This window comes from Protopterus annectens, chromosome 1.part0 (genome assembly GCF_019279795.1).
Source record: "Protopterus annectens isolate FY-2018-M chromosome 1.part0, PAN1.0, whole genome shotgun sequence".
Classification (NCBI taxonomy): Eukaryota; Metazoa; Chordata; order Ceratodontiformes; family Protopteridae; genus Protopterus; species Protopterus annectens.
The window spans coordinates 1,662,779,745-1,662,806,261 of record NC_056725.1 but is presented as its reverse complement, the minus strand read 5'-3'; the positions used below and the strand labels follow the sequence as shown (position 1 = coordinate 1,662,806,261).

The following is a 26,517-nucleotide window of genomic DNA, read 5'->3' as shown; positions in this document are numbered from 1 at the left end:
TAAAAAGGTAGAATCTGACATTCTTGGTAAACAGAGGTCCAATAAGATGTACTGTGAAAACAACAAAACAAACAAAAAAAAAATAAAACTCTGGGTTACAGACTTCTACATATAGTAAAAGTTCTGATTTACTTTTGTTGACTTGGTGACCAATTATGCTTTCTACTGAGATGAGCAGGTTTAAAAGCATTTGCAAAAACCTATGAGTAAAAATCTAATATAAAATCACCTGAACAGATGAAATATGTGCGATAGGTATTCAAAAATGTTTTGATTATTTTGTATTACTTAAGAAAGAGGTTCTATGGTGATAACAGTAAATATAGAGTTGAAAGCATTTATTTGTGAGGGCAAGAGTTAAGTGGGACAAGTTGATTTTCCCTCTTAAAAGAAGGTGGTCTAGGAATGCCTGATTTGCTTCAGTCTAAATGCCTATAGAATAACCTGCCAATATCAACCCACAGAATACGCCAAACAGTAGCCCATGGTGTGACGTCCATGCACTGGCCCAGTAAAGAAGGAGCCTCAATCCTCACCAGTAGCGCCAATGAGAGGCGTGCACATTGGGAAGGATAACAAGTACACAGAGTAAAGTACAATTTCCCTTAAGAGCACACAGAGATCACAGTTAGTCTGGGGTTGGTTTATCCCTTTTTCTCCAGGTCCCCATTAAGACTCCCCACTGGCACAGCTATAGAGTGGAGTCCTTAGCCAGGGTTCCAAGCCAAGTCCTCCCAGCACTCCCTCTGTCCAACCAGTGCTTTGTGTCCTTGCCCAAGTAGCTGACACACACACACACACACACACACACACACACACACACACACACACTTTGAAATATGATTTATATATAAACACACAGACACTCCTGGGGAAGACTGGCACAGGTTCACTAGGTATGCCCCTTCTGCCCAGGCTATAATGTAGCAATCCACTGCCACCAGAACCCCTGATATCAGTTACTAATAAGGCCCTTACCAAAGGTTGTCCAATTTTACTATGCAATCCAATTAGTAAGTATGACCAGAACTTTTAAGGCTATTGGAGTGGCTTAGTACAGTATCACTATATACATACAATGTATTCTACAGCTTAAATTATATCTACACAGAACAGCCACAGTTAAAAGGTTTAAAAATATTTAATAAAAAAATAAACACACAAGACAAATCTCAAGTCAACACAGTGCTAGTCAAGAGTTCAGAGATCACAGGAAAATGCTTAAAATAATACTATAGAATAGTCTGACAAATATAGAAAACAGCTAGATTAAACTTACTATTTTCTATCTATTGTTAAAAGAAACGCTGAAGTCTAAGATCCTACTTACATACAGAGCAAAGGCAGAGTACTGGCGAGTGGAAGTTCTTCAGACAAAATCCAAAATGCTCTAATTCTCTCTCTCTGAGCAGTCTTAAATTGATAACACATCACTGCTGACTTATTTTAGATTACATCAGTCTTCACACATCTGATTTAATTTCCCAGGCTAACAGAAACTCAGAGTTTTTAAAGATCTTAGATGTTGCACCTGGCCAGGAAACCACAGCAATAAAAGACATTATGCATGTAAAATCTAGCAATTAACTCTGGTCTCAAAACAATAGAAGGAACTCCTTAGTCCAGACATTCTGTCACCGAGCTATGAGATCAGTCATAAAATGCTTTACTTTATCAGCTTTCTTCCAGCAGAGTGCACTGAGGTTACATTTTTGAAGTTCAATATTTAACACAGTTTTCTTTTCATTTGTGAAACAGCCTGTGGATTTTATTAATATTTACAATGATATAGAATTATCTACAAAATTCTATCTAGCTGGGCTGGCAGCCTTTCAGTTTTTCACACATGGGCCCACAAGAAAAGATCTGATATCATCTTCAGACCCCCCCCCCCCGGATGTCCACAAAATGGCCTGCCAATACCCAGGTTTGCTGATGAGTCCATGACACAAAACCCTCATTAATGCAGATGACTGGACATTTACAGGTCTATAAGTTTAATCATGTTGAAATCCTTTAAATATGACAACTTCACTTATTTCAAATGTAATTTTTTTCATTATCCTTCCTTTTAAAGTTTGAAAATGTTCCAACATTGACTACTTCAAGTGGTACATCATTCCACAATCAAGGAATGAATTGAGAAAAACATCCCTTTTAATGGTGGAACTCCGTTCCTATTTTTTATATTGTGCATCTAAGGTCAGTCCAAAATAATTTATTAACTGAGTGTTGAATAGTGCTTTAAACATACTTCTTAGGCACCTATATGAGATACTATACAAGCTTGGTTTCTTTAACCTGTAAAAGTAATCCAAATTCTTAACTCTAATTATCATCATCATATTTGTGCTTTGGATACCTCAGTTGCCCCAAATCAGATACCGACATAGCACAAAAAATTATATTCAATTGTAGGTCTAACTATCAATATATAGAACAAGCTCTAAAGGTTTTTCTCTAGCTGTTGTTTTAGATTTTTATCCTATTTTATTTTATTGTGGTTTTGTGCTTTGTATCCATTATACGAGTTTTAAAGAAGAGTCCCTTACTAATTGTTGTTTCCAAGTCCCTTATTTGTTCACATATTTCTAAACTCTTATTTCCTAATGTAATCTATAAACCTATGTTATTACAAAATGGGGCCATTCTGCACTTATTTGCATTAAATTTCAAACCAGTGGCTTCTGACCATATTTTCATTTCATCTAAGTAACTCTTTAACTGATTCAAATCTTCAGGTGTTTTTAGCATAACACTGATCTTAAAGTCAAGGACAAACCTGAAGACTCAAAATTTAATACTTATTGGGCACTTAGTAAATACTGATTTGAATAATACTATGCTAAAATCAGTTTCCTGAGGCACCACCAATTTAATACTCACCCAAGATGACAGTGAGCCTTGCAGTCTAATCGTTAACTAAAATCAATATTCATAATCCAGGGCTACATAGGTGTATAGCATACATCCACGAACAGCAGCACTACACGTATACACAAATAAGGTCAGCATAACATAGTTGCATTGAATACAGAAGTGTAAAGCAAATTCTGTAATCATGCATTTTTCTGTAGATGCATAAATTGTGTAAAAGACTTCCTTTTGTATGTGCAAAGTATTTCACAGTATTATAAACAGGATGTGCAATGGCATACTGTGTATAAGAGTGGCTGAACGCAGTCATACAAAGCATTACTGCAAAGCTGCAGATTGTGCAGCGACTAAAACTTTTTATTTTTAATTAAAGGGGTTAGACCTGTTTCATATAGGGGTATCCTTTTGTGGATACCCTGATGGTTTCATTACAGCACAGAAAGGAGGTGATAGGAAAGACTGAAAAAGGTAGACAAAGAGGGGAACGCACAAGGGAAACATCCATAGGGTTTGAGCTGGAGGAGATGGAAGAGAAAGTGCACTATGTTTTTGTCAGAGGATAGACCCCCCCCTCCATTTTTCAGAAGTTATTTGTAAGATGGTAGTGTGGGTGGGCAATAAAGAAGAAGGTGTAGGAGAAATGGTAAGGGAGGAAGGGCTGTGGAAGACTCAGCTGTGTATCCAGTCCACAGAGCCACAAACACATCCACTGCCAGAAGGTGTTGCAGTGGATGTCCCAGTGTTGAGGGGGTATGGGCCTGTGTTGGCACAGTACTCAGCACCAGCTAGGCTAGCATGTCTTGTACACACTGAAGCCCCCATTCAGCATGTCTTGCCAGGCTGTCATGTGCTGGAGTGCCTGCAAGACTATCTCCTCCACTCCCACCCTGCGAGGATGGCCCTGACTGGCAGAGGGTGATCTCCCCCTAGCCTGGAAGGTACATACCTGAACTGCTCATGAGAGATTTGAACCTGTATAAAAGAAAAATGAAATGTGAAATAAGGAAAACAACAAAGCAAAAAGAAACACATAAGCAAAATAATATATAAGAGAGAAAAAGGAGTGGGGAGTGACAAAACAGGAAAAAGCACAACAAAGCCACACAATACTGTTGGGAGGTATCAAAAAAAACATTCAGAGAAATATCTTTATTGAAGTTCAGTTGTGCATGTGAAGTGCTTATACATACACTTGGCAGTAGTGACTAGGGAAGTGCTTATGTAACTTGGGCAAATGTGTAATAGTAATAATATATATAAATATAAATATATATTTATAGGGGATATAAATAACAATTTCGAAATTAAAGAATATGGGTGGATTGTCAGACTGGCGAGCGATTCAGCACCCGGCCTAAACAGCATGGTTAGTCTTAAACCAGTTCTGGTTAAGCTTAGTAGGTCTAGATTATATGTAAAATTTATATATATATATATATATATATATATATATATATATATATATATATACATTTTTTCATATATATTTTTTTATATATTTTTATATACTATTTTTTATAGATATGCATAGATTTTATACATATGTTATTGATATAATTAACATTCATATGTCATTTTTATTTTAACTTTCTCATGTGATTGTGTTTGTGCACTAAGTCATGTGATCTTTTGGCTGTCGGTCATATGACTTGCTTAGACCTATATATACTGAGTAAGGACATTTGTATTTTAGTATTGATGAAGGATTGTATCCGAAAGCTCTGCTGTTTGTATTAAAGTGTTTTTTCTACTGAGAGTTTTGTTTTGTGCATTGGAGGATTGGCATTTGTTTTTTGGTTAATAGTAATAATTATGCATATTTGTGATGACTTGAAATGGTTTTGGTTTTCAATGCCATACTTTTCAAACATATTTCATAGTACACATTTAACAAACATAAAAGAAATCACTGAATACTGTAGTTAATCATGCTTAAAAATGACAGGATTGCACATTCTCCGTTGTTTTCTGTCTTCCTTTGAATTCCTTTCAGTTGCAAAGGTACAACAGTTATTTGCAGGATTGTTACTGAAATCAGTTTTAAAATCACTGCTGTACTACTGTTTATGTTACCTTGAATTATGTGCAATAATTTCTACTATGGTTACTTAAGTAATAAATGTCTTATGGACACCTGTTACACTTACTATAAAATTCTATCAGCCTCATGACACTTCTCTTTTGTTGTTGAGAATTATATTGGATTTGGGTGGCCGCAGTAGTTAGCGTACGTGCCTCACAGCAAGAGGTTCTCTAGTTTGATTCTCGGCTGGGGTGCCTTCAGTGTGGAGTCTGCATGTCCTTCCTGCAGTCACGTGGTTTTCCTAGGGTGCTCCGGTTTCTTCCCACATTCCAAAGACATGCAGTAATTGGATTGAACACACTAAATTAGCTGTAGGTGAGAGTGTGTGCGTGAGTGAATGTATGAATAAACTACAGTGGTAAGGCTAGCTCTTGCTTGGTGTGTTTTTATTCTGAAGAAGTCTTGGTATTAACCAAACGAAAGGGCTAAATAAATGTGTTTTCTGTGGTGTAGACTGGTTGATTTGGAATTATTTCTTGAAGAACCTCAGTTTTGTGGATACTGCTTATCCTGTTGTATTTTCTGAAACACACTCACACTCACACACACTCACACACACTCACAGATAGATATTCAGCTATATATGGAACTCTGGCCTTCTCACCTGAACCTGAGCAACCCACTCAGTCAGCTGGTCAGCACTATGCTTTTGCGAGATGTCATACCTGTGACGGTACTGCTGACTGGAGTGGGTTATACCTGTAAGGGATAACAAGTGGTCACCTAACTCCTATCAGATATCGATTTTCTTCCAAGTTCTGGTATGTATGCATGCCTGGACCTTCTCCTAGTACAACTCGAGCAGAAAGTAGAGCATGATTAGGGTTTCTTTCTCAGACCAGCCAGGAGTGCGGCCTTGTGCCTTTAAAGGAAAGTATGGTGAGGGCTATATTAATCAGGGATAGAACCACTCTCTGTACTGATAACAGTGACAGGTCTGGTGCAGCCACAAATGTTGCGTCACACCTTGTTTTTTTCTTACAGGCAAACACTTAGTGCAGTACCCAATTATTAACAGATAATTTCTAACTTATTCTAAATAAATTAGGTGTTACTAGTAATACTGATTCATAACATTTTCACCTTTTTTCTTATGTCTGCATTTGGCAACATGCATTCAGGTATGACCTATCACTTTTTTTGTCCTTATTTTTTTCACTTTCTTTTATTAATAGGTAGTGGAGAAAGAAATATCAATACTAAAGTGAGAAAGTATTTGTAGGACTTCTGTGTATGGACTACTTGTTAAACTGTGAGATGCACACCTGGATGGCCAGTGATTAACATTCATATTCATTGCAACCTGACATTCAGATGACTCCATTTGAATTTCACCAGTACACATCTGTATAGTAACCAGTTTTGGCCAAGCAGTGCATGTCCGTGAACAGCTTAGCAATGATGTGGATTATTACAGAGTTTGCAGGTGTCCACAGTTCATCCACACCTTCTCAGTCTCATTCATGTAGAGTGTGACATGCATTCACAATCAGGAAAAACTCCAGAATACGTTGATGTACTTTGTAACACGTTTACATTATACCATGATTCATAAATAAGCAAATAAATTTGCCTAATTTGCATACTAAATGCGTAAATCAGCCTGAATAAATGCCATAAGGCTGAGCTGCACTATACTGAGTTGCAAACAGCCAAGACAGACAGCAAATTACTTAGGATACCTCAGACACCCAAAAGTAAGAAAAACTTTATAAAATAAGTAATAGTCATTAACTGGGCAATTAATTCTTGTCATAGTGTTTTTAGGGTCAGGTGCAATGCATTTTGAACTGTATAAAGTGTTTTAAGGGTCAGGTGCAGTGCATTATGAACTGTAATGTGCTTTGACATTCAATGACTGTTTAAGTACTGGGAAGTGGTTGCAGTGTGTTTGACATGTTCTTCTTCATATGGAAGATGTAATAAGACGTCATTGTTATTCTCCATGCAATTTTACACCTTGTTATTGAACTCATCAATGCTTACTGTGCGTAAGACAGAAGTACAGATGTATCTTACCAAACACCTGCAACAATTGGAGACACCACAGAGGTTTCTCACCAAGAAATAAGACGGTACACAAAACAAGTCTTATGCGGAAAGACTGAAAGCCCTGTCACTGTATTCCATCTTCTACAGGTTGCTAAGGGATGACCTTTGCCTGGATTACAGGGCAGTCTCTGACCCAGCACTAACGGAAATGCTACACATTTGTAAATCAAACTGCATTAGGGTCACTCACTCAGTCCAGGGATATTAACCTAGCCTCTGACATGAACAGGTCATGCTGGAGAGCTTCATCTCTCAGAGACTGCCACTTCTCTGGAGCAAGCTTTCAATTCACTTGAAACAGTGCCCCTCCCTGATCCTCTTCAGATGCAACCCAGATCAATGGATGGGTGACCGCAAATTCACTCCTGGGGTGGTGCCCATGTCCCTCCTAGACAGAGGAAGTTGTTATTAACTACCATAGACCCTTACCTCTATGAACTTCACTCACCTAATCACAGACAATTGGGGCAACTCAGGATAAATATAGCTAGGCTTGTAAAAGCTCTAGGGCCATTAGCCTAGTAACCTTCTATGAGCCAATGACCCCATGTTGTTTTAGTAATGTCAGTGATGTAAGAGTACCTGTCAGTGACAGACAGCACTGCATTTTTGTATTGAAAAATTAAAAGTTGTGCTATTTGAAATCACAGATGTGTTATACGGTTCTTGTGTAGTTGTGTTTGTGCCAGGAATAAAAAGCCAGTGGATTACACTAACTACGGATATCAAGCAAACAGTACTGTGGCAAGTGCCCAACAGTGGCCCTTTCTTTTTTCTTTCATATAGAACAGATGGAGAATAAGAGATCCAGGCAAAAACATGATAGCTTTAGCTTTGAGGACAATCATGCACTCATGATAGCACTTAAGAAATATGGCAAACTGATGATTGGTAAAGGGGGGCCCAGGCAAGCCAAAAGGAGCAAAGCATGGAGCCAAGTAGTTGTTGAAATCAATGCAGTTAGAGTCAGAAACAGATCAAAAGAATAATTAGAAGTGGCGTGGGCACTGTTCCGTCAAGCCAAAGTCTGCAGCAGCATCTGTATTCTACCACACCTGATGGCTGGTTTAAAGTACACATCTTGTCCATGTTTAACACTGAATGGTGACAAACAGTGCTGTCATTAAACACGTCACAATTCATTATTTTAGGTCAGCCTTGTACATCAGCAGCTAATGAAAATGTAATCATGCAGTACCATATGCTGTTACAATATTACTAATGTGTTATAATGATATATTTCACAGAATCAGCATCAGAAACAAACAGTTCAACTGTACCAATAAACATGGATGAAGTCAGCAGTAGAATGGCTACTGCTGATGATTATGATGATGATGATGATAACATAGTTGTATTTAGGGGCACCCTAAGGGAACTGGCAGGGAGTCTCCCAGTATAATGACAGCCTCTCTCACCTCACTACATGTTAGAAACTCTACAGAAAGTGGCACTGCATCAAAATGTCTGACATTCCAGTCATGCTTACACACTGGGAGCAAACACAACAGCAGTGTTTCCTCACGTAGAAGAACAGTGTCAGGGTGAAGGCAGGCAGTCAAAGGCTACTTTGGCCATGACAGTATTACAAAAAGGTGTTAAGCACAGAAATTACTTTGAACTACCTCAGGAAACACAAAGCAATGTTAGCACAACAGGAAATGTGCTGTGACATAGCTAGGGCTCAAACCAGTGTAATAGAGTCATCCAAAAATGTTAGAGTCCTATAACATATATGTGAGGATTTCAAATTGTACTTTGAATTGGCAGAAAGATGGGGTAATGCCATGGTTTCACTGATGTGTAGCATGGTGGCAGACAAGGCATCAGTTGCAGCTTCCATTTGTACACTGGTTTGGACATACCAGAGTCAAGCCAGATTCACTGTAACCAGGAGAAGGAGATGGGAGACAGTCCAGACATGTGGGAGAAGATAACATGATATTAACACTGGCACTCAAGACAGTAATGTCAGCATTCACAGTGAGCAATCACAACACATTCCTCACAGGCCACATCAATGGTAATCTACCCCTATGACAACCTCACAACCCAGATCAAGGTAATGCTCAAGAAGCACTATCAGGACACTAACAGAAGGATCACCTTCCTCCTCTAGATCACACGATTGGACTAACTCACCTTATACTTCTTAAGGTAGCCTATCCTCCACACCTACAGCACCACCACCACCAGGCCTGTCAAGAGAAGATGTGTATGACTCCTTTGATACAGAGCTACTGTGATCTAACATTTCTTTACAAGTATGCTTGTGTAATGAAACTAAAAGGATTATGCTGAAGTTTGGGAGGAGATACAAGCCAAGTTACTCCCTTTCCTGCTATTACTTTCACCACATTTGCAATCTTGTATATTTAAAATTAAATACAATTGTGTTGTGGGGAGGATGGAAGTCTATGTACATATGTTAAGTACATACATACGTCATTACTGAACAAACCGGAGGGAGATTCTGACCTTATCAATATTTTACATGACTGCAAAAGACAGGTGATGTGCAGTGTAACACACAAATTGAAAATGAAAGTTATGTTTCTCACTGCTGCCAGTACCTGTTTATTTTGAAAACTAAATAAATAATAAAAAGTTATTAAATACACCATGTGCAACTGTTGACTCGTTTACTAACTTGCTCCTTTCTGGCATCACTGCACAGGAATCAGTGAGGACTCAGGCAGACAGCTAGTAATAAAAAAAACTATTTTAAGATGAGACAGAATGTCAGATGAATAGTGAGAGTAGACCATACACAACATAGCAAAGCCTACAGGTATCACTGCATGCATCAATTATAGTTTATGTGTTTTTTTTTTTCTTAAAAAGTACACACTAACCTGAATGTTCTGGTCCATAGTTCTGAACTAGATGCCACCTCATAACTTGTGCAGCTGCATGCAGTGCATGAGCCTGCTGTTAGGTCCTTTACTACTGCTGCCGGCTGGTTATCGTTAGTCACAGTAACAGCATTGGTCACTTCACTACCAGATCGGAGTATAATCATATTATACAGAATGCAACAGGCAGTCAAGATCCTACCCGCAGTAGCTGGGTCATACTGAAGGGCACCCCCAGACTCATACAGGCACCTGAAACAGCTCTTCTGGAGGCCAAACACCCTCCTAATCACAATGTGGTTTTGCGATAGGGATGTATTGTGCTTCTACTCTGCAACTCCTAAAGGATTTCTCACCAGAGTCATGAGCCATGGCTCCAGTGGATATCTGGCATCCCCAGAGAGAAAGGGGATGGAAAACAAAAGAAAAAACAGATTAATATACAACAATTACCTTTAACATCAATAACTATATACTTACAAAAAAAAAAGAAAAAAAGGAAATTTCCACTTATCAACAAGAAGACTACTAGGCATCCTACCATGCAGGAAGAGGAAGTAATGTGAGGTAGTGTGCCAGATATGGAAATCATATGCACTGACAGGATGCTGGGCAGAACATTGATGATGCACCCCATACAACACCCACACACTACCCGGCAAATGATGGAATGGAAAGCCCTTCCTATTCAGGTATCATTCCCCTTGTGGACCAGGAGGGTCCGAATTGCCTCATTGGTGCAATCTATTGCACCAAGTACCTCAGGGAAATATGCCATCCCTTAAAAGGCACAAAGTGTGAACTTGTTCCTGAGGTGACACCGGGAAACAAATATACTGATCCACATGTGCCAAGACTATGTCCAAGAACTCTGTCAGTATCCTTGAAATAGAAGCCTGTCAGATCCCCAAGGTGTCCCCAGACTGCCCCTGGAAGGTCCCTGTAAGCAAGTATAGTGAGGGCTATACATACTTTGGTGTCCACACATTATTCCACTGCCCCTATGAGGGTCGAACATGCCCACTAAGAGCCTTGTAGTGTCTCTGTCCACTCTAAGCCTATCAAGGATTTCTTGATTATAAAATTTATAATAAGTAATCCTTTACCTATATTTCCATCTTCTTGGTGGTGAGCGCTGCTGGGTGGAAGCAGTTTGGCCCAGCTAATGCCAGTATCTCTGACATAGAAATATCAAAGTTTGCTGCGAGAGAGAGAATTTTCACCAAATGCAACTCTGATACTTTTGTCAAGTCTTCCCTTTTCATACTGCATCTGCGCCAACCACGGGAAAGCAGGAAAAACTGACAATGAATTGCAATTGGTGTAAAACAGCCTTAATTAGCATAAGAACATTTAAAATCACTTCTCATTAACAGCTCATTTGCACACCTACATTCGGGGACACTGCAAACTGGCATAATTGACCTCTACAAATCACGGCTTAGATGCACCAGTCTGTGCTCAACCCCCAAATTCCCTAACACATTTGCGCTACTGACCACAAATACCACCCCAAGTTTCTATCCATCTAATGATGAAAGAATTATCATTTAACTAACATAATTTCCCTATTATCTGGACATGAAATACTTTTTTTTAAACCCCTTTACTGAATTATCACTTGTATCAAATGCTTTGGTTATGTCACAGTATATGGACTACACATCTGTTCCTTTGTCAATTAGTTTGGAGTCTTTTCATATAACCTTGTTTGACAAGCTAGTTTAAACCTTCCATTCATGAATCCATATTGCCACACATGAACACTGGGCCTACTTTGTTTTCCTTTAATAGGTGTTTTAGTAAACAACATTCAAACACTTCCTATTCCTACTGAAGTCAAACTAATGGGTCAGTAACAAGTAATGCAATCTCTACTTCCACATTTGTACACTGGTACAACTAATTAATCATCAGGAATAATTCCTCTGTAGAATAGCTCATTGTACATGTGTGTTAGAGGATTTTCAAGGTCTCTTGAAAACCTGTTGATTAATTGACTAGGGATGCCATATGGGTCCATACAACATTTTCCTTTCAACTCTCCAATACGCCTCCTCAATTCTCACCAACCTTAAAAAGACAGACTTAAAGAAACTTGTTATAATAAAATAGCTAACTTTGCCACTGGCCGTCCACAGTACACTTACCACTGTCACAGCCTAAAAAAGCTGTCTTGGCTTGAACGACCACAACTATTATCCTGCAATCAATTAATTATAGCACACAAACTAACTTACCTGTCCAACAAAACTCCTGCTTTACTAAACATTCTTCAACCTCATACTACCAACTAAAATCTGTGATCATCAAATATTTCACTATTACAAGTGTCCAAGTCCTACAACTAGGCAGGCGACTCCTCATTTTCCCACCAAGTAGCCAAAAAATGGAACTCAACTCCTCATTCCATTAGAGCCATTTTCAATATAAACCAGTTTAAAACTGCTCTTAAAAGCTTTCTTAATACTTCTTAGCTTTGCACCTATTCTAGTCTAGGCTAAGTAGATATATGAATGCCTGCTCATGTTATACCTTCTCTCCTAACTACTTCTAAATCTTAGCTCCTTTAGTTCATGCATATTTTTTCCTGCATGTGATTATTCACCTTAAGTTCTCTTTTCAGTTGTTATGACAGCTTGATACACTGCTTACAATGTACAGTTTGTACTACGTCTATTTCTTACACTGTAAAATAGAACTATTTACTGCTCATAATGTAAATAAGTCAGTTGTAATTTATAAAATATGTATTTTATGTACTGTCATATTTGAGATTATAGTTTATATTATTCATTGTTTCTGTTAAATGTGGAGCTTTCCTCCCGAGGCCTCCTCTGAAAACAGGTATTTATCCCAGCTAGACATTTCCAGTAAACAAATGTAAAATAAATAATTTTTTTCTAAAAGAACCCCTAACACCTTTTAATGGTATAACAGGGTAATTTACAAATTCAAAGTTAACTTTTATTTTTTTAATATTTAAATTGCTTTTCCCAACATTTACAAAGCAGTAGTTAAATAGTTCTGCTATCTCTTCTAGAGTGACAACCTGAGTTCCATTCACTGATATTGGTTGTCCTATTGTAAGGATAGTTTTCCTTTAACTGTAACTATTTTACAACTTTGTAAATTATCTCTTTTACTGAACACATTTCATTCTAATAGTACCTAACCCTAACCCCTTGGTGGCTGATACAGGCATCACACCATTGTGGGGCATCCTCCACTATGCTTCTGATGTGTACACACTCCCATACATATTCATCCAAGAGCTACTGTCACCATCTCGGAATACCAAGCCTAATCCCCCCACCCTATCAAAGCCTTCTAGTGCACCCTTCACTTGTACTTCAGCACTGGCCAAGCAGGAACCACCACCACCCCACAAAATGGGCAAGTTGGTATCTGCTGCTCAGTCCAATCCATCATGGACTAGCTCTTCTAGTATCTGAGCCACTTGGGTTGTCTGGATCATAGCTAGGGCTTCATCTCTCTCTATGCAACACAGCTAGGTGAAGCATGAAGGTTCTCATGCCAATGCCAGCATGAGGTCAATCCTAAGAGTAGCACTCCGACAGGACTTACCTGACTTTTTTTTTGGGGGGGGGGGGGTTAGTCCATGATCTGCAACCACAATAGCACCTAATACAAGGGATGCTATCAAGCAGTCCTTTGAAAAGGTCATCAGCAACCAAATAATCCATAGGGGGAACATATGAAGGCCCTTCTGCAGGACTTCTGCTACCATGGATAGCATTTCAGTAAACATTCTGGGAGAATACAAAAGACTGAACAGCAGCACTTCATACTAAAAGTGATGCCCATCAATGATGGACATATTGAGCTCTTTTGTGTTGACAATGAACTGCCAAGAAAACATCTTTCAAATGCAGAAACACCATCCATGTACCTTGAACAAGCACAGAAATGAGTCCAATGAGAACTGAGGCCAGGAAGTGGTAATAAAGGATGTGATTTGAAAAGTCATTGATGCCCAGGGATGAGAAGAAAGTCTCCCCATCTTCTTCAGAAAGACATCCTAGGAGCACTCCTCTCTGCCTGTTTCCAAAGAAAGCACAGTCTATACAGCCCATTTGAGATGTACAGTCTAAGTCTGTTCCAAGAGCTCTGCAGAGAAAGACTACTCCCCTGTGAAGTTCTTTTTTTAGAGATGGACTTCAAAGAATCAAATTTTCACAAGCAGTTCAAAAGGCAGTCAAGACTGCAAATGTTGAACTTGCAGTGTCATCCTACATGATGGCCTGTCCAGCACAGCTGAAGGAAACAATGTTGCCAGATGTCTATATACCCTGTATGTTCTCCTAGACAGCCATGAGAACAGAAGGGAGTCTTGGGCATCAGAACTTTTCCAGAGTGGTCAAGACATTATTCCTCTTTTGAAGACCCTCAACCAGGTCCTGGCAAAATTCACAGGGTAGAGCTATCCAGAATAGCTTGCATGAGTTCATCCCTTAAGGGAACACTGCAAATCCATGCCATCTGGTTCAGGAGCATTCCTAGGTCTGCTGGTCTAGTCAAATTAATAACGCAGTCAAAATTGCAGTAAGGCACAAGGAAGCTAACTACAGAAGTTATTGTAATGGCCATTTCCAGATCTTCCTTAATCCAATATTTATGGAAATCTGCAAGCTTTTACCAGTGATTAAGTTGAGAGGACTGGAACTTAAGACAGGTGATAATAGTAGCTGAGGATCTTGAGTCCCAGTGTGAGAAAAACACATCTGCTTATCAAACCTATCCAAAGCTGCAGACTCCTTATCAGGTGATAAAATTAAAAGTGATATGGTCTCTGGGACCAGTGTTTGACCAAACACTTGACACAAGAGTCTTCCCTAATACATTGCATTAGGCTGCCATTTGACTCACTAAAGACCATTCAGAAAGTATTAACCTGCTCAGAAAGAAATTTAAGAGAACTATGATGCTTTCAGGCCACAAACAACAGTATTCTTGAAGTCAGGCTTTAGGGGTTAAACCAGAGCTCCCCCCTTTTCCTCTTTACCCAAACAAAGGTTAAGACATTTCTCGGGAGATGATGAAAGAGCTGCAGAGCAATTCAAAGTGGACTTTAAAAGCCTTAGAATATCTTCAAAGCAAGGTTTCTAGAGATGGTAGCTATATGGAGGTCTTGTTAACATAGTTTGCCTCAGAAAAAAAGACATATGGATCTTCAGAGTCACATTCACAAGACAGTAAACAGAAGGCAGTCTCTCCTCTATCCTTAACTCTGAAGGGAGGAGGGCTGGGCTCAACCAGTGCATGATGCATCAAACACATAATAATAAAATAACAACACCCCAGAACTCAGAAAAATGCAGGCTAAAGGAGGCACCTGGTCAAGAAAGGTCTATGTAGGGTCAAACACTGTGCTTTGTAAAGGTGCACCCCACATCTGTGAGGATATCTTCCACCAGATATCTTACATCTAAGCTGTGCTCATGACACCACCACTAGGTTTAGGCTAAGTTTTACAACAATCAAGGAGGGTTCTAGGGAGAAGACTCTTCAATCTCAAATGCAATCTCCAGCTCACTACCAGGCACTGGAGAGAGCAATCTATGTGGGGAGACCAGTGAGAGGATGATTCATACGTTTAAGAAGAGGTAAAGCAACTTGGGATGCACTCTCCAAAATAGAACTGAGGGTGCACTTCTCATGATCTTGTCACTATATACTGGCAATGGATGCATGCTCAACATTTTACCAAATGCAGGGGAGATCTGACATGGAAGGAATACAAAGCATCAACAGTGTAAGCATGGGGACAATATGACTAATATATACCCTCTGTCTCCCTTACCTTTTCACACAGGACTGACACCTGCTTGGGAAGGATTCTCATAACCATCCCTGTACTGGACATACTCCACAGCTACCACACTGGGACAGAAGCAGTAGCTCTGAAGTTCTTCTCTTCTGCAGCATGTAAGACGAAGCACTACCACTTACAGCAATGCTTCTTGTTATGGTCTGTTCTCAGGAAATGGACACAATCTCAGTTTTAGTCATGGCTTTTGATCTGGCAGCTGCAGGAACACTTGTAGGTTGATCTTGACAACTTAAGAAATGAAAGCATGAATGTTTCTAGGGTGAAGATTAGGACCGACAGCTAAGCTGTAAGAGCTAAATTAAAGAACGGAGTCAGGAGAGTGATTTTGAACCAAGTGGTGCAGGAGTTGACAGCAATCTCACAGCACATGTCGTAACAGTGTACTTGCAAGGGGGACAGACACCTTAAAGTGTTGTGGAAAGAAGAACATAAGACATGTACCAGTCTAAGAAATCACAATTACTGCCCACTGTAGAACATTTCCAAAGTTAGATCTGGACAGACAACCTCATCTTCCCCACCCCTTCCCCTCAAAACCAACTCATACTGGAAAGGACTAGCATGAAATGAAATACCTTCTCAGGTAATCACATAATTTATTCAGAGCTGCTCAGAGTTAAACCAATATGTGGCTGGCAGTTTTACAGAGGTTCTCCTCCTGCTGCAGTGGCTTATTGCATTTCTAGCACAGTCCTATGTTTGAAGAATGCTCAGTAATCTAAGTTCATTCCTATTACTGTGTTTCTAGTGACAAGAAAAACAATGCTATGGTATGCAGTTGGACTACAATGTCAGTCTGGTAAACTGTTTACTCACAATGCTGCAGTTCTTCGGGTCAGTGCACTGGAAGTGTCTGGCAACTTGTAAAATAGCTTCTCTGAGATCAGCAATCACTTCTGTCTGTTTGATATTCTTTGCTTTTAAGGCCTCAGCATCATCATCACCTAAATAAAAATTAAAAGTGAAGCGATAAACATACTTTATTGTACCACTACACTGACTTTAGTTATGGAGAGAAGCAAACAAAAATGCTAAAGTTCATACCTCTACTATGTGGGATCATCATAGCATATTCAAGGATACTGTTGACATTAAAAGAAAATACATTTTTTGAACTACTAACCCACCCTTCCTTCCAGCATCTATTAAGCCCTCTGACCTCCTAACATCCTGTTCTAACTATGATTTCAGCTCTAAACTGCCTGATATGGTGTAATCATATGTGGGGAGGGTTTTCTACCTCCCTGAATAAGAAAACCAAGTTCTAAGGCAAGGTGCGAGGTAAAAAAGGAGCCATTAGAAGACTGCTTGGAATCATCACCGAACAGAGGAAGGCAAAGTTCCTACCATCTCAGGACACGACATGCAATGATGACGGTCAGTGTACCAACATGGACCCTTAAATGTGTGTCCAAAGTCATTGTGTCATGCCGTTATTAGAGGAACTTTTTGAAGCATATAAAGGTTTAATGCCCCTGGCCTCTGCTGGCTGTTGCATATGTGTAGCTTTAGCATCCCCCCCCCACAAAGAAGGTCTGTTCACCACACAGTTCTGCCATCCTCCTCAGTCAACCCTACCAACAGCTTGGGCATGACACTAAATGTGCATACAGAAGTACTGCCTCTTTGTTAGCGGACCTAACTTTAACATTAGAAAATCAATAGCCATTTCAAAACATCAAGGAAAAAATCTTAAACAGCCTAACTGCAGTGCTAAAAAGGAAACAAAACTCAGAAGGCTGAGGTAAGCATTCACAATATTTGGACAGATATATTTTAGATACTTGTGCCTGTTTATTTTACTAGTGAATATATAAAATAATTTTTACTTTCAAGTCTCTGATTTGAGAGGCTAATAAGAGAAATGATTAAACACCATTTCTCATACAGTGTCGTACTCTGACTGTGATGCAGTCTAACTCCTAGAGAGCAAGTGGACTACAAAGGCAGCTTGTCTGAAATCCAGGACATGTGAATGCAATAACAAGGTATACATGAATACCATGTACAAAACTGCATCATACTACATTTTAATGCTTCTATCAACAACAAAGCAGTCTGAAGCTCCAACACAAAGAAATAAATTTGTCCAAGCTTCTACTAGATGAAAGAAACATTAATAAGCATTTTTGTAAGGAAATAAGCCCTCCCATATCCTTCATATAGAGGTCTTTCCCTCACCTCCCATTTACATGCATGCATGCATGCATATGTGTGTGTGTGTGTGTGTGTGTGTGTGTGTGTGTGTATGTGTGTGTGTGTATGTGTGCGTGTATATATATATATATATATATATATATATATATATATATATATATATATATATATATATATAATTCCATGGTCATACAGCCAAAAAAAAACAGGAAAGTCCAAAATCTCTGAATCACTGGCAGGACACAAAGTCACATACCGACACAGATTCCCAGTGTTGAACAATGATCAGGAAGTGAAAGACAACTGAAGGGTTTAAATATTTGTAATGTGGCCCCGTACTGCAGGGATGGGTGCTTAGACTGCTGGAACATTTAAGTGTACCCATATGCAATAGTGTTCAACTCTCTTTTGGATGACTGACCGTAGCATGCAGAAGCAGCAAAACTCAAGGATTATAACTGAAGACTGAAAAACATATTCAAACTACCCATAGACTCCTATTTGCACTGAGACTACATATTGGTGGGAATGCAGGCAGACAACTAAATATGCAGGACAGTACCTGGTGAATATGACAGACAGACTCCTGTAACTTATGCAAGTAATGCAAAGACATAATTAAACAGACTTCTGAGGGAAAAGTGGTGAACAGGTAACATAACCTGACTCTCTTGTCATATAATTATACTGCAATTGTCTCACTTCACAATACATGTTCAAATGACTTTTTGCCTAAAAATTTAGCTAGTGAAGGAACACTTCTGAAATTCTGTTAAAAGATAGGATTCTCCTTTGTTAATTTAATCAACAGACATAACAGGTTTTCATAATCTTACTAACCATGACATTATCCATATTTTCTTTTTGGTTAAGAATTCTTAGTTTAACACCTGTCTTTTTTGTAGTCTACCCAGAAAAGCTGAACATTTGCTTTAGGAAGAAAGCACTAACTGTATACAAGATGAGGGGGTGGTCACTGATGAAATAAATACTTTTTTTCTGTCTCAGTCCCAGCCTCTCCCCATACAATACAACTGATTACATACAACTAACAGTATAAGATACCCTAAAACTGATTGTGCAAAGCATGGGTCCACCAACACAGTACCCAAAAGATTTGGAGGATAGACTATTTTATTCCACCATGAAACAGACCAGCAATCAGCACCTTCAAACAAAAAAGCTTTATTAGCACATCAGATTAATTCTCTTAGCACCTCGGCTAAAAACAATTGCCTTTGTCCATGATAACAAAGATAAGAAGTCATTAAAGTGAAATTACTGTTGTATACATACCTGTATATGATGCACTTCACCTATACATATGTGTATTATGTCAATGACTTAAAACTATAAAAATATCTAGTATGGCCTGTATAACTGATCTCTAAAATTACAGAATTATCTTTCTCAGTTTTAAATCTGTGGTATACAAATATACATACATGTCTATACGTAGCCTGATTTTGATTGCGGCTTGTATTTAAACTGAATTTCTCTTTATTGTAGCTTTGAATATAACACTATGCATGTTGATTACTACATTCTGTGTATCACTACTGTTTGAGCTTTTCTAGTCAGGCCTCCAGACAAGTGGTGTCCCTCACGGATCTCTCCTGGGACTGCTCCTTTTTGGCATCTACATTTCTTAAGTCTGGCCAACATCAAGGGCCTCTGGTTATCCAAATTTGCAGATGATTGCAAATTAGGAGTAGTCATAAAATCACTCACTGACACTAATGTTCTTCTCAAATGACTCACAAAGACAAATAACTGGGGATAGAGCCATGGAATAAAACTACAGTGGATATAAAAAGTAATTAAATCAAATGATGCTTCAACAAAGTATTAGTTTAAGGGTGTGCCACTTATGCAACCAGCATATTGTACATTGTTTATATTTTCCCCCCAACAGATTTGTTTTTCAATTGAATTGTACAGGTTATAGGTCACATTAAAGGTGGGAAGAATTCTGAAATGATTTATTGTAGTCTCATTTTTTACATCACAAAAACCTGGCATTTTAACAGGGGTGTGTAAACTTTTTATATTCACTGCAAATGCCAAAAAATACATAGTCGTATCTTTCAGGACGTCATCCATCCTGGTAACTCTCATATTGACAACGCACCCCTAAAAGATGATCCAGTAATCAGGGACTTGGGGGCGCACGCACACACATGCATGCACACGCAAACACACGCACACACACACACACACACACACACACACACACACACACACACACACACACACACACACACACACACACACACACACACCAATCTAGCTTTTAACCATCACATTTGTAACTTATAAACAAAGGCATGGCATCTAGGCCCAAGGATGTCATTACTCTACTGCATTCAGCATTCATCAGACCTATCATTGAGAACAATAACCCCTTTTCTATGTATCTAACCAGGCACATCAGACAATGTCCATAGAAGTTCCTCACTAAAAGAATGCAGGATGTAAGTAACATGTCCTATGCAGACTGCATCAAAGCCCCATCCCTGTATTCTGTCGCCTTGCTGTTGAGTGGAGATCTATGTCTGGCACACAAGTTATTGTCAGACCCCACCCTGATGGGCCTCCTGCATGTCTGCAAAATAGCACAAGAATTACCCATTCTAAATATTTAAACCTTGCCTGTGACAAACAGGATGTGTTGGGCAGACAGGTATGCTTCTCAGAGACTACCCCTTCTCTGGAACAAGGTCCCCATCCATGTGAAGCAGAGTTACTCCCTAACCCAAATCAAGTGCAACTTGGACAACTGGATGGAGAATAGGAAATTCATCCTTGGTTTGACACTCACGTTTCTAACACAAGCAGCCTGTAAACGGTTCACCTACTAGGCCCCTGCTTACACTTATCAAGGGTACCAGAACTTGTTAGACATTTGGGATGCACTGCTAGGTTTAAAAAGGTTTCAGTATTCATTAACCTAGTATACAGCTGTGAAACTATGGCAGCTAGATGTGGTCTGTGGAAACTGGTTAAATGGCTCTTAATTTTGGTATGTCTATGGACTGCAGTCTATAACCTTTTTCATCATGTTTTGCACCCACTGATCTTGTGTGATTTCCTCTCAGTTTCTTATAAACAAGGCCAAACACCCTCTAAACTTTTTCTAAGGGGGGAATACAGTATGTGGGGAGTACGGTAGTGGTTTGGAGCGTGCTTGGAGAGGGAAGAGGGGGCAGCCTGGCTGAGTTATTGTTGATTACTCTAGGTCTTGGCTCTAAGGATCCCTGGCTTGTCTGTAGCTCTAGCTTGCCATTCTTTAATTTCTCCTTCTTCCCTCTGCCAGGGCTAGAATTGCCCTTCTTTCTGATCCTGAAGTTCCTGCTATACCTCGGAGGTTGGGTCTAAAAGACTGGATTTTACCCTTCTCCTCCAGTTTCTTTTTTTTTTTTTTTTTTTTTAACAAACAACTCAAGACGTTTTGTTTTTGTTTTACTCTATTAACCCCCCCCCCGAATGCATATTAGCAAGGCCTGCCCAAACCCTGCCCACCACCAGGTGATGTGTATGAAAATCTATGAATATTCATGTTGATGTCTTCGTCTTAATGAATATTCATCCAGCATTCTGAGCATGTGGTATGCAGATCCTGCAAACTTGTTATAATACCAAGAAATAGCAGATGTTCGGATTAAACAATCTTCCCTTTAACAATGATGCAAGGTGTACACCCTGCTATAAGGAAATAAATTTTAAAACAAAATGAAAGGAAAAGAAAATGTGATGGACACACAGCACTATCATTATTAAAGACAAGAGTATGTCATCTGCGAACAACGGTTATTTCTTTGAAGTATAACAAGTATAGCAGGATCTGTAAACTGTATCCATTCTCAACCCCTTTTACCATTTTGCACATAGGGTCAGGGTGTCACTTCAACAGTGACAATCATTTTGAGCCAAGGTTTACACCACTGGGTGGCTAGCCCTGCTGGTAGTTCATCCATAACACTCCTTCACATCTACGGCCAGTTTAGAGTGTCCAATCCACCTACTGCATGTCTTTGGAATGTGGAAGGAAACCGGAGCACCCAGAGGAAACCCAAGTGACCACAGGGAGGATATGCAGACTCCAAACAAAAGGTATCCCAGCAGAGAATCGAACCAGAGAACCTCTTGCTGTGAGGTGACAACGCTAACCGCTGCACCACCGTGGTCACCCATGAACAGTAGAAAAAAAGAAGGTCAGCTCTCCGAACTACACTGAACAGTAGCAAAATGAAAAGCTGTGATGTTGTATGCAAATGATGGTTGCGCACAACTGATGGCGACATAATGCATACGAGTAACCCTTTTCCTCAATGTAGTGCGATCTTGGAGTTGGGTACATATAATTTGGGGGGAGGGAGGGGCACAGCCCCCATGCAAAAATGAAAAACACTACATATAGTAGCTTATTGTACAGCCCCCTCGATGAATATTCATGTGGACAGTGAAGCAAATCTGCATGGCATGTGAATAATACATCATTTGCATATGACATCACGACCATTTGGCATGTCAATCACTCAGGCCACGCCCACTACTGCACACAACTACCATTTATATAAACAGAAACAAACCATAATGACATATTTTCAGTTACACATATAATCTTCTATTCAGTCATTGTCAATCAGACATTACATAGCTCACTCAGTTCCTGCCTTCCCTTAAACTTCATTCTTCCACCAAAACATTATCCGCATGTATTGTTCTCAGAACTCCCATTTTACCTATGTAACTTGCTCCTACCATTTTCTAAAGATCCTACTTCCAGTTCTTCAGTTCTGTTATCTCTGTTACTATATTCACTACTTCTGATACTGTTGGTTTAGACTTTGATTTTCATTTTCAAGTATTTTTGTACCCATCAGTGCCTCACTATGTTTAGGCAATTCAGATCCTGTATCACAGCTCAAAAAATCATTTCCTTAGTTACACCAATTTGCTCACCCAGTACTTTTGACAGAGTAGTCTGCAGGGAATTTTTAAAGTATGCCAGCTCATTACACACCCAAAAATATGTTCCCAGTTACCTCTTTCTTCCCCATCACAACAATTGCAATCTACTGGAGTAAAAATTCTTTGAAGTCTGCCTGGGATATAAAAATAGCTATGCAAACTTCTCCTCCAGTTTCTTGTGGATTTCCTATGCAGGATATCCAAATAGGAGGTCCTTGTTTACACTACATTAAGGATCTCTGTTTTAAGACGGTCTAGCACAGTCAGTCTTCAGGTAGGCATGTGTCCATATTACAGGCCCAGAGCCCTATTAGCTGCTGCCCTCCATGAAGCTTGTAAACCACGACAGCTGCATTTCTTAGTGCTTGGCCTACTGAATGGAGAGATCACACGGGTCCAGCATCTCTTGCTTCAAATCCTTATTTTTAACTCCCATGCCTTGTCCCTCATCTTGTCCATCAGGGATTTTGGGTAGTTAAGCAAGTGGGACTGGCAATTTAAGGCTCTAAAGGGAAAGTACAGTACAGGTGTAAACACTTTTTACCTAAATATGTTGAGTGTACTGCTCTCCTTATCTATGGGAATATGATTCCTTGTCAGAGGCAAGGCAGCTCTCGTCCACATCTGTTCTGACAAGGAATTCCTATACAGATACGTATAGGAGTATTTGAACATGCAGAACTACTCAGGCTTCCTAGTAGCAGGTGAAGAGAGTTATGCTCTACATATGCATTGTTAAACACAACTTCCAGGACTTCTAGCCATTTTAGGACTGCTAGAAGCTTTGGGTCAGCAAGTCAAGATAATTCTGTATCTTTGCTGGGCTTCAGAACATTCTTCAGCTCCCCATGGGAAAACCACCTTCATTTTGTTAAGGGCACTTCCACAGAAATAGTCTTCTTGGTGAGAAGCAGAGGACGAGGTATCTTTGGTATCAAAGTCCTACTTTTCTATGAATGGAATCCGGCTCACATATGCCAGCTCATCAGCTTCTAAATCCTAGGAATCAGAATACTCTTGCAGATAAGTTCTGTATCTAGGCTTCAGAACATTCTTTGTTCTTTGATTTTCCACTGGAAGGTCACCTTCATTCTGTGAATGGTATCTCAACAGAAAAAGTCTTCTGGTAGAGAAAGAGATGATAAGGTGTCTTCGGTATCAGAGTCCTTATTTTCTATGGATGGAATCTGTATCACATATGCTAGCTCATGAATCATAGGAATCAAAATCCTCTTGAAGAGGTTTCATGTTCTTTTGTTAGAAAGGTTCTCCAATACTTCATGTCCAAGTTTGTTCTCCTACTCTTCAGAAAGGACACATAGTACTCGGCCAGCTTGTACAAGCACTTAGCTGCAGCCCAGGAAGTGGACTAGAATGAATAAATTCCTAGCTTAGGCTGAGACATGCTGACAGGCCCCAGTTTGTGCTTTGGTGCATTCTGCCTAGCAGCTTCAGAAATTGCTGCCCTGGAGGCTTTGTGCTGCAGCGGTGGAAACAAGACCTCCATGTGTTCACCAAGGATTTCCTGGAATACAATAGTTGAGATCACCCCCTTCCCACCCTTTCCAATATCACAATACACATAGGTGGATGAATATGCAAAACCTGCTTCCCTAGAGGACAGAAAGAAAAGAGGGATCCAAGGGCAGACACGAAGAACTGGTCCACAGATTAATCTTGATATAAAAGTAAAAAGGCGGCGGGACAAAAACCCACACAAATAATTAAGAACCGGAGGCAAAAGGGCCTGAAAAGGGACCCAGTTCTAGGAATTATAAGTACAAAACATTTTCCAGTTAGAGATGTATGATTTTCTATTAGTAAAGAAGGTAGGGTGTCCCTCTGTAAACTGTGCCCTTTTGAATGACTTTCAGAACACATCCTGTCTGAAGTAATCTGGTGCTACCGAGGAAGATGTACACTTAAGAGAGATGGAAAGATTGTCATTGCATTTATTGGCACCTTGCCGCTTAAATTGCTTTTATTTGCTTTAAAAAATGAAAGTTGGAACATGTGCACCATTCCTTGACTAAGCTTCCCTCCCGTCATCAAATTTTTTAAGGACAACAGCTGCAGAAGGGACAGACTGGACCTTCTTGTCCAAGGGAGAATTTAAATGTCAGTCTTAACATCTTCTGGTAAGTTCTGAGACTGCAACCAAGCAAATCTTCTAATGACTGACCCATATGCAGAAGCTCTGAAGACAATGTCGACACCATCATATGAAAACTTTAAAGGAATGTTTAATTACACAAGAAGCAAATAAAAGAGAGGCATTCAAGGAATTCTCTACCTAAGATGAAGGACGATTAACAGTTAACTTTCTCATGTTTTCAAAAGACAGCAGTGAAAACTTTAACATGCAAGTCTGGCGGTGTAAAATTCTTAATGTTAAAGTGGCAGAAGAAGACACTTTCTTCCCAACTCTGTCAAAACTTTCCCATTCTTCTCAGGGGAAGTGGGAGTTATCAATCTATTTGGCACAGCAGTTTTAGACATGAAAATCACTGCAGTTTTTCCAAGACAGCTGCACATTGATCAAAATCTTAACTTCAGCTATACTAGTGTGAAAAAAGAAATTGAAAGGCAAGGGACAGGAACTCTTGCCACTTTTAGTAAATTCATTTACTGGCTAGTAAGTATACTGCCTGGATGCCAGCAAAGAAGGATCTAAGACAGCCTGATAGAAAATCAACTAGAAAAGGTGAAGAGAAAATGCTGAAGGAGAAGAATCTTATATCTGCTTGGTGCAAGACATGGCTTCCAGTAATCAAGAAGGAAAAATAAGTCATGTGTGCTCAGAGCTGATTAAAATAAATGAAACAATGAAGGAATATATCAACTCAAATAGCCAAAGACTGGAAAAAAATGGAAGAAGCTTGAAACAGATATTCAGATGAAATAATAAACCTGCAAAACTCCGAAGTCGAAATACAGAGAAGGGTGGCTGAGTATGATATTGCTCGAGAAAAGATGTTTTTAAAAAAAATGGTAGAATTAGAGGATAGAGCACATAGGGAAAATCTGGGATTTTCATCCGTACCAGAGAAACTAGAAGGGACAGACTGCATTAATTTTATGAAGGCACAAACAAGCAACTGGACTGGTATCCACAGCAGAATCTGTTAACTGAAAGGGCACATCATTTGTATGCTCAGATCCTGGCCATGAGAAAGCAGCCAATACACGTAATAGAAAAGCTGCAATCTTACCAGCAGAAAGAGTTGATCTTGACAAAACTGTGGCAAAAGGGCAAAGTATTGGAGACAGTAGAATGTTTGTGGAAAATGATTAATCATTATACACAAGGCAGGAGAAACAGATGTATTCCAGCAATCAGGGAATGTCAAAAGTCAGATGTGAAATTCAAGCTGCTGCATCCAGCTGACTCTGTAATACTTTTTTCTGGAAGACCAAAGTCATTTTTTGATGCAGAACAGGCTAAGGAGGAAATACAAAAGTTTGTCTAACAAAAAGGTAGCCATCAAACAGAAGGGGTCTCTGCTTCTCATTCTTCTGATAATAAAGCACATAGAGAGACTTTGTCAGTGAAATCTTTTCCAATGTTCCAAAGGAAAATACTTGAAAGACCGATAAGAGTTCAGGAGTTGACTAGGAAAAATAAGGTGTACCTTGGAATTGAACCAGAGTCTGGAGTTGGGAGA

The 26,517-nt window shown here is 39.4% G+C and overlaps 1 protein-coding gene across 2 annotated transcripts in view; it reads right to left on the bottom strand.

Annotated features, from left to right (window-relative positions):
- SGSM3 (small G protein signaling modulator 3) overlaps positions 1-26,517 on the bottom strand; it is a 1,391,341-nt gene that overhangs the window by 502,730 nt on the left and 862,094 nt on the right. For both annotated transcript variants that reach the window (XM_044068352.1, XM_044068343.1), the window contains exon 12: positions 16,538-16,665. In XM_044068352.1, coding sequence (XP_043924287.1) covers positions 16,538-16,665 — 128 coding nt within the window. The remainder of the gene's footprint in view (positions 1-16,537; positions 16,666-26,517) is intronic.